Source organism: Coptis chinensis, chromosome 2 (assembly GCF_015680905.1).
Source record: "Coptis chinensis isolate HL-2020 chromosome 2, ASM1568090v1, whole genome shotgun sequence".
In the NCBI taxonomy this organism is placed as follows: domain Eukaryota; kingdom Viridiplantae; phylum Streptophyta; class Magnoliopsida; order Ranunculales; family Ranunculaceae; genus Coptis; species Coptis chinensis.
In genome coordinates this window covers 82,162,894-82,172,176 of record NC_141457.1, presented here as the reverse complement: position 1 = coordinate 82,172,176, position 9,283 = coordinate 82,162,894, and the positions used below count along the sequence as shown (strand labels likewise).

Genomic DNA, 9,283 nt, shown 5'->3' with positions numbered 1-9,283 from the left:
TTACTTAGCTTGAATTGGCAAGACCTTAGAGAGTGCAGTATGTTGCCTCTCTAAACCCCTTTTGTAACTTTTTTTTTTACTTTTTAATATATTTTAAATTTACCTAGCAAAAAAAAAACATTCTATAATATTATTTAATATTAAAACTTATCAAATAGACACTATTATTGAATTTTAGAAATTATTCAAAAAAGTAATTAAATTTGTTATTTGCTGATGTGGCAAACATGGGTTGGATGGGCAGCTAGTATAAAGTGGGCAGCTATAGAGCAAGCCCTGCTCTTCCCAGAGGAGAATTGTCAGTGAAGTATCTAGGACTTCCATTAATTACAACAAGGTTAAAGTCATCAGATTGTTGCCCATTAATATCTAAGATTACAGGGAGGATACAAAGTTGGACAGGGAAGCTACTCTCAGACTACAGCTGATAAAGGCAGTTCTGAACAACCTTAGTATATATTGAGTTGCTGCTTTCACCCTACCACAAAGAACAGTGGATGATATTAACAAAATCTTCAAGAACTTCTTATGGACTGGGCCGGATTGCAAGTAGTCTCATGCATTGATAGGGTGGGAAGACTTGCTACCCATACTCATAAGGAAGACTTGGGATTAGAAGTCTAGAGAAGATTAACCACGTAGCAACTATGAAGCACCTGTGGAAGATCATCACAAAGGCTGACAACTTGTGGGTGAAATGGGTACAGAAAAACTTAATCAAGGGGAGGGAACTTTGGCAACTTTAAATACCCAATTTTGGCAACAGAAGCCCCTTTTAGTACTAACCTGCTCGAGATCCCCTCATTGAATTTCTGTCATCATGTTGATTAGGATTTGCTCAAAGGAAAGGAAACGAAATCAATACGAAACAACTATAGCAAATCATTTGTTACTGAGTCAAAGAGTAGTTTAGATCATGGTTTTGTATCCCCAGCCAAGTTTATACACACGAATCACACTGCGTTTCTTATGACCCCACGCCTAAAATTGTCACCTCCAAAGTCTTGCGTTTTGCTAGAACCAATCTCAGAGTCCTGTTAGCAAGACAGATACATTCCCAAGTCAACTCCATATCATGTTGGAAGCCAAATTACTAGTTCACCTTTGAGTAGCTATTTCTCTTAGAGGCTTTCATTAAAGTATCCTGAGCTTTTTGGGCCTCAGCAGGCAAGAATGGGTAGGAAACAAATCGATCCACCAGATTGCTATATGTCGCCTCTCAAATCTCGTGTTCTAATGGAGCCACCAGATGGAAATCTTATGAAAAGTTTGGCTACTGATGAGAAATTATCCATCGAAGGTTGCACTTTTGACAAGCAAACAACAACTCTTGCAGCTGCAATGTACAAGGATGTTTGAGGGGATCAGTTAACTAAGCAAACTTTTGTTCAAGAACCTGGAAGTACAAGTATAGCATTTGTTGATAGCACTCCTATCTAGAAGGAACCTGAAAGTAGAACAAATATAGGTAATCAGCCTGGAGAAAACACTTTGAAGAAAGAGTTATGGAGAGAATTTGAGGCTGCATCATTGTCATCAAATGTGTTGCGATTGGATGCCTCGGTCTTTCGAGACACTTCTAGAAAGGGATTCCTTGACAGACTTGAAAAGGTCTGTGAAGATATGAGTTCAGAGCCTGAAGGTTTGAGCTAATAGACATTGAAGGATGTTTTGAACTTGTAAACTATTCACAAGTCACCCTCTGCTTGTATAATTTTGTATTTTGTAAACCTGTATGGTTGTAACATCAATGCAAGCAATTATGCCAATTGCTTGGTTAAAAAATACCAAGATGCATCTCACAACAAATCTATTAATAAACAGAAATATATATATATATATATATATATATATATATATATATATATATATATATATATATATATATATATATATATATATATCAAAGACCGCTATGCTCACAAGGAAAGGACCCAGTCATTTATAGTTAATTCTGTTAATGCATGTAAGTGAGCTCAGAGAAATGCTTTTTGAGGGCATGTGAAGCAAAACCATTGAAAAAACATCAGACTACGTTCCTTCCATTTATGAAAGATGTTATATCAAATAACATTATTTAACAGGAATGTCAAATCCAAAACAATCACATTCAAAGCTTGACAAAATATTTATAAGCATCAAATTTCAATGAAGGTAGAATCTTCACAACTAGCATAGTGCAGATAGAACTTTATAAAAAGAAAATTGGGAGGATGAATATAAGGTTACAGACCTAAAAGCAGCACGCAAAGATCTAGATGTGAAACAAAAATCGACTAAAAGTTCAAACTAAAAGTTCCAGATCCTTTGTAAGGTCTTAACCCCCAAGAATCAGTTGTCACTTGTGTAATAACAATAATATTCTTTTTAATTACTTGTGTCCCCATGTCCTATACTTCATATAGCTCTTTGTGTCGGACATTCCGTATCCTTGTCAGACACCAACATGCGTATATGAGTCATTGTGATTTAGATATAAACATATATATTTTTAAACATGTGTATCTCACATGGATACTTCGCTAAAAAGAATACAGACAACAAACATTTTGACAATAATATTCTTTTTAATTACTTGAGTCCCCATGTCCTATACTTCATATAGCTCACTGTGTCAGACACCAACACGCGTATCTGAGTAAATATGATTTAGATATAAACATATATTTTTTAAACACGTGTATCTCACATGGAAACTTTGCTACGAATACAGACAACAAACATTTTGACATCCATCAATAGTATTAGAAACTGATTTGAAAATTATCACAATCGAGCAATCATGTCTGAGAAACAGAGGAGGAAATAAGGGATATACCTATTGGAGAGAAAAAGCTGCGAAATTTGTCCCTTCATCATTTACTAACAAGTTAACTTTTTGCACTTTCCCTCTTTCAGTGTGATTCAGTTTGATGTTGTGATCTGCCCCAGAGTCTGCACATTTTTCAATGACTATAACACCACCCTGCAAGTTTCCACCAATAAAGGGGATCTTTGTCAAGGCTGTCAACACGTCCAATTTTGCTAGGCATTTTTCCAAAGTCTATCTTATCCTTTGACTTCATCCGTTTAGTTTCAAGTATCTCTTTGTTCTTAACCTCAACCTTGTAACAATGGATGTGCTCTATTCGGAACATGCCATGCTCTTACGAAGCTCTATTCATGACTAAGGAATCTTCTTGATTGTACCCCTGGTGAATGTTTACAGCAACAATGGCATTCTGTCCATTGTAGATTTCACACATTGGATGAACATTTTTCCCTAGGGGATACTCATGTTTTCCAAGACAATCAGAAATCACTGTTCGGGAAAGAGGGGTTTGGGGATAGTACAGCTAATGAGACAAAATATCAACTCTAATTTTTGGGTTTGTGGTGAAGAAATCGGCCAATTGCTTGCTGGGAGTGCTTCTCTTGGTAGAGAGCCCTCCTAGCATTGTCATGGTTGGTAAATGGTATGATACCATAGCTTAGGCCCAACAGAAAAGATGGATCCAACTCACAACGTAAGTAGACATTTTCTTATGAGAAAAGATACTTGATTCCCCATGCAGTTTGACAGTCCTTTTCTTCTTCATTCCCCACAAACTCTATTACTCCCTCATTCATAAGAGAGTGTATGTTGTAACCTCCTTTTAACAAATATATCTCCTTCAGATATTCAACAACCAAAAGGAGTCGCAGGATTCTCCCAGAATTAGAAAATATATGGACCACCAGTTGTTGCTATAATAATTTAAGAAATTCAACTCTATGAAAAAGAAGTTGAAACTAACCTGAACTAAAGCATCTTTAGGGCCAAAACTGAATCCCCATTTATGGCTATCTATCTTTACTACAGACAACATCTTTATACTATTGGTTGGGAGGTCCCGAGCTTCTCATTTGCGACCTTTCTCCATCAAACAGACCTTAATCCCTGCCATCGACATTCAACGGGCAGCAACAGAACCACCATATCCCGACCCAATAACAACAACATCATACCCTGCAAGTTCATCTCCATGACCAAACATTTCTTGTCTTGCATTTGTTTCTCTTTACATGTTCCAATTAAAGAGAGCATAATGTGGGATTTTTCTTACTTATAATCTGTTTGGGTGCATGAGTTACCACAAATACTATGAACTTGGTATCTTTCGAAAACCTGCAATAGACCCATGGTTTGTGTATCAGCATAATAAAGTAAGAAAACCATTATGGCTCGAAAAAGTACGTGCAATCTTAGCATGCAGAAAATTTCCATCTCCACATCATATCACGGATTGGTTGCATTTGATTGCCAGCCATGCTTTTGAACTTTATAAATCCTAGTCTGACAAAGCTTACTGCCTCATTAGTAAATTAGTAATTAGAAGTCACAAAACTGTGGAAATAAAATATGCATAACAAAATTGCTTTGTAAGGGAGAAGAACGTAAAACTCGACCTCTGAGGCTACGAACAATTCTCACCTTCAAGAAACTAGCAAGAGATTTAGTGTTCGTTGGAAGAAAAAGATAGATAACTATCAAAGGAACACAACTACATGCAATAACTAACTACATGCAATAACTTACCAAACACTTGAATTGCAAACACTATTTTATTTAACTCGGGAACTAAATTAACATACTCCTATGCTTCAAGGGACAACTGAGGTTGCTCTCACACTAAAAGCCTCAACCAAATTATGGGAGCATTTTGACTGCGTAAAAGTCTTGGTCATAGGGGCCATTATGCAATCACGCAGACACCAAGTAACTTTTTTGCAGACTCCATGTACTTACCATGCAATCAAGAAGACTCCCAGAATCTATTTGTGTATAACATCAACTCACGTCTACCAGGTAATGTTTTATTTAGTAAATCCTCTTTTAATTGCAGGCCAAAGAAGAAGCTTCCTTCAGTAGATGGAGCAATTGATTGTGTATGTAACACCCTTATTGTTACAAAGGAAGAAGAAGATAAGATGAAGAAAATGAAGGAGAAAAGGGCGACTTACCCCAGTTGGAAATACTGGAAGCGGTGGCAGCAACGACAGCTGCGGTTTTCTCTGTGCTTATCTCTTCATTTTTATTTTTGTTATTGAAAGGGGTGAGAGATGAACGCGAGAAAGAAGACATTCCCCCCAAAGTCTTAACCCACTTTCATTTGTTTTCATTTTGTTCTTTTATTTTGTTTTTTCAATAGGTAACACTTCTCCATCCGTCACATAATATTGATCAAATGTGACAAAATAAATCAGGTATTTTGCCTATAGAATATGTAACGGTTAGTAACATTTATAACTGACAACAATTGTAACGGATGAAGATGTGTTAGTAATTAATTTTCCTAAATGTTGCAATTTCAGTGTTATGGTGTAGTGGAAGGTGCAACTATAGTCCTTCATCAAATTGGCAATGGTAGAGGCACAAGTTTCTAGAATGAACCGTGGCATCCTTATGGTATTCCGAGAGATAAGTTTCCACAACATTTTTTTATATAACTCTAGGTGCAACCTACAAGCTTAAGTCTCATACTTCATAATAGAAAGCAAATGGGAGTTTCTGCAGAATGTTAAGAATCATTTAGGTGATGTTGTTGATGCAATAGAAGATGAAGTGGAGATAATGGGTAATGAGGACAACATAGTGTGGACTGCAACAATAGATGGAGGATACAGCATGAAGGAAACTTATGAGAGCCTAAGGGGCATAAGGCAAGATTTTTAGTGGCACAAGCTAGTGTGGTTCTCGAATAAAATACCCAGACACTCATTTATAAGCTAGATGGCGGTAAGAGGAGGCTTGAAAACATTGAAGTAACTAAAAGAACAAAAAGTGATTTCTTCTGATGTATGCGTCTTCTGCTGGAGAGTAGTCGAGACAGAGGAGCATCTATTCCACTCTTGCTCGATTCCACAAGCTGTATGGAGCGTGCTACTGCAGAAAATGGGTTTTCATAGAATGAGAGATGCTACTTAGCAACAAGAGATCAAGTGGGTTGAAGCAACTGTTAGGAATATACAACTTAATTATACTTACTCTTTACCAATTACTAAACTATACAAACCTTTTGTCTTGTAAGTGTACTTCTTAGTTAAATCCGAGCCTAGTGTAGATACACTATGTCCTTAAGACATATTTTCCCCCTCATGGTGCTTGAAGTTTGATAGAAAACTGTCTCCCAAGTTAGAACGGATTTCCTTCTATAGAAGGCTAGCACTTTAACTATATAGAATCAGCGAACACAACATACTATTTGACTAAGAACAAAAGGAGAAGATAAAGATCAGAACTCTGTGTGATCTGGTGTGTCTTTCTTTCCAAATTTATCCACTATTTATAGGTGAGTGGTGCCTTTTCGAAACAACATAGTGACTTTTAGGAAAAAGTAAGCAACTCTTTGAAAAGTCACATGTTTCGAAAGGACACACTATTTCAGCATAAAGCACTATTTCGAACCAGTGCCTATTTCGAAAGGTCACACCTTTTTGGCATGATGTACTATTTCGAACCAGTGCACATTTCGAAAGGTCATACATTTTTGGCATAATACACTATTTCGAACCAGTATACCCTTCCGAAAAGGTTTTTCTCACTTTACCTACTGTTTCAAGAGAAATTTATTTCATCTCAAGTGTGGTAACTTAGGAGACAAATTACTCATTCATATCTCAATAGATTTGTATAAATCCATTTTTCTAACAATCCCCTACATGAATAAAAATTTGGCTTCTTCTATTATAAATATCGGATTTATGTTCTTTTACAAATGAAAAGATACTGCATCAGGTCAAATAGCATGGGAGGCCTTGAACTTGCCTTAGTGAAAGACGATTAGATTTAATTGGACGATCAGTAGACTTCAATTAATGTCCTTGAACTGTCAGCTGTTTGTATAAACCTAGACAATCATCTTCATGCAGTACCTTTTTGAATACTGTTGGTTCTCACGTTTGTGTTCATTTTGGCTTTGAACACTTCTTGGTTTCAAAGAGTGCTTTTGAGACATTTGCCTTTAAAATTCTCATAGAAGCGGCCCCACTTCATACTCACATAGGTGATTTCTATAAAGAGTATCCTGCAATACTCCACTTGGATAACATAACTTTCCAAGATATAGTAAATCATTAAAAGCTGGACTTATCCTGGGTCTCGCGACAGATATGCACTGTCTTATATAGGAATGGGTTATAGTATATTATTACTCTCTAGTGCTAACTGAGTCACAAACATAATTCAGTTGGCCCTTTGAACCTAGATCTTGGGATCTCCAATCAACTAGGTTGGTTTTTCCATTATGAGGACTCTTGGTTGATTATCTCAAAGGCTTTAAGCCCATTCCCCTTGATAATCTTTCCACTTGCTCTCTTGTTAAACCTTTTGTAAGCGGATCCGCAATGTTATATTTTGACCTTACATAGTCGATTGAGATAACTCCATTTGAGAGCAATTGTCTAACGGTGTTATGTCTACGATGTATGTGTCGAGACTTCCCATTATACATGCTACTCTATGCTCTACCAATAGCAGATTGGCTGTCACAGTGTATACACACTACTGGCACAGGTTTAGCCCAGTTTGGAATATCCTCTAAGAAATTTCGAAGCCACTCTGCTTCTTCTCCAACCGTGTCCAATGCTATGAATTCTGATTCCATAGTGGACCTCACTATGCACGTTTGTTTTGAGGATTTCCAAGAAATAGCTGCACCTCTAAGTGTAAAGACATATCCACTTGTGGACTTTGAGTCTTTATTAGTGTCAGATATCCAATTAGCATCGTAGTACCCTGCTGGAACGGCTAGATATCTTGTATAGTGCAGACAAAAATTCTGAGTATATTTTAAGTATCCTAAAACTCTCAGTATGGCAGTCCAATGATCTCTGCCAGGATTACTCGTATATCAACTTAGCTTGCTCACAGAGTATGCTATGTCAGGCCTTATACAGTTCATGACATACATTAAACTACCAAGTATACGAGAATACTCTAGTTGAGATATGCTATCTCTAGTATTTTTAGCTAAATGAATATTTACGTCAACTGGTGACCTTTTTGGTGTGATGTTATATTTTTTGAACTTTTCAAGAATCGTCTCAATGTAATGAGATTGTGATAGAACAAGTCCATCCTCTGTCATAGAAATCTTAATTCCTAGGATAACATCAGCGACACTTAAATCTTTCATGTCAAACTTACTAGACAACATTTGTTTGGTAGATTTTATGACATCCATATTACTACCCAAAATTAGCATATCGTCTACATAGAAACAAATAATGACACATCCTTTTTGAGTGCAGACACACTTGTCACACTCATTTATTTTGAAACCATTTGACAACATTGTATTGTCAAATTTCTCATGCCATTGCTTATGTGCTTGCTTTAATCCATATAAGGATTTAGCAAGCTTGCAAACTTTCCTTTCTTGTCCAAGAGCAATAAACCCTTTGGGCCATGTATATTTCTTCATCTAACTCACCATTCAAGAATGCCATCTTTACATCCATTTGATGTATCTCAAATCCATGTATTGATGATATTGTTATTAGCATCCTTATGAAAGTTATTCTTGTAACTGGAGAATAAGTGTCAAAATAATCCAATCCTTCCTTTTGTCTAAAGCCTTTGACCACAAGTCTAGTTTTATACTTGTCAATTGATCCATCAGTCTTAAATTTCTTTGTGAATATCCACTTATATCCCAAAGTCTTGGAACTTTGTGGTAAATCCACCAATTCCCATGTATGATTTTGCATTATGGATTCAATCTCGCTATTTATTGCTTCTTTCCAATAAGTAGCTTCTGGAGATGACATTGCCTTCTTGAATGTTTGAGGATTATTTTCCAACAAGTATGTTAGAAAATTAGGTCCAAAAGATGTTGACATCCTTGACCTTTTGCTACGTCTAGGTTCCTCCTCAATTTCGCTTTATGTAGGATAGCTACTAGTTGTAGAATCTAAAGTTCTCTTTGTTGAACTTACCTCTATACACATGTTATACGGAAACGTATTTTCAAAGAATGAAGCATTCCTTAACTCAATAATCGTATTAACATGTATATCTTGAATCTTTGATTTATGAACCAGAAAATGATATGCACTACTATTGTTTGCATATCCAATTAATACACAATCAATAGTTTTGGGTCCTATCTTCACCTTCTTAGGTTTAGGGACTTCCACTTTAGCAAGACACCCCCACACTTTTAAGAATTCGTAGGAAGTCGATCTGATGACCTTTCCACAATTCGTATGGTGTTTTAAGCGTCTTCTTGTTAGGAATCTTGTTGAGAATGTAATTGGCGGA

General features: G+C 36.4%; 1 protein-coding gene across 1 annotated transcript; it reads left to right on the top strand.

The window, feature by feature from the left end:
* The first annotated feature begins 795 nt into the window (after window positions 1–795).
* LOC147518275 (uncharacterized) lies at window positions 796–1,737 on the top strand. Its single transcript, XM_086593875.1, has 3 exons — window positions 796–1,036; window positions 1,301–1,353; window positions 1,441–1,737. Exons 1-3 carry the CDS (start codon window positions 970–972, stop codon window positions 1,651–1,653), a joined length of 333 nt encoding a protein of 110 aa, XP_086450001.1. The 5' UTR covers window positions 796–969; the 3' UTR covers window positions 1,654–1,737.
* The last annotated feature ends 7,546 nt before the right edge of the window (window positions 1,738–9,283 follow it).

Excerpts from the sequence above, each read along its gene's own strand:
- LOC147518275 (XM_086593875.1), top strand. The coding sequence starts at position 970 with ATGACCCCACGCCTAAAATTGTCACCTCCAAAGTCTTGCGTTTTGCTA. Across the intron at positions 1,037-1,300 it reads AGAACCAATCTCAGAGTCCT|GTTGCACTTTTGACAAGCAA; the intron begins GTTAGCAAGACA and ends TATCCATCGAAG. Across the intron at positions 1,354-1,440 it reads CAGCTGCAATGTACAAGGAT|AAGGAACCTGAAAGTAGAAC; the intron begins GTTTGAGGGGAT and ends ACTCCTATCTAG.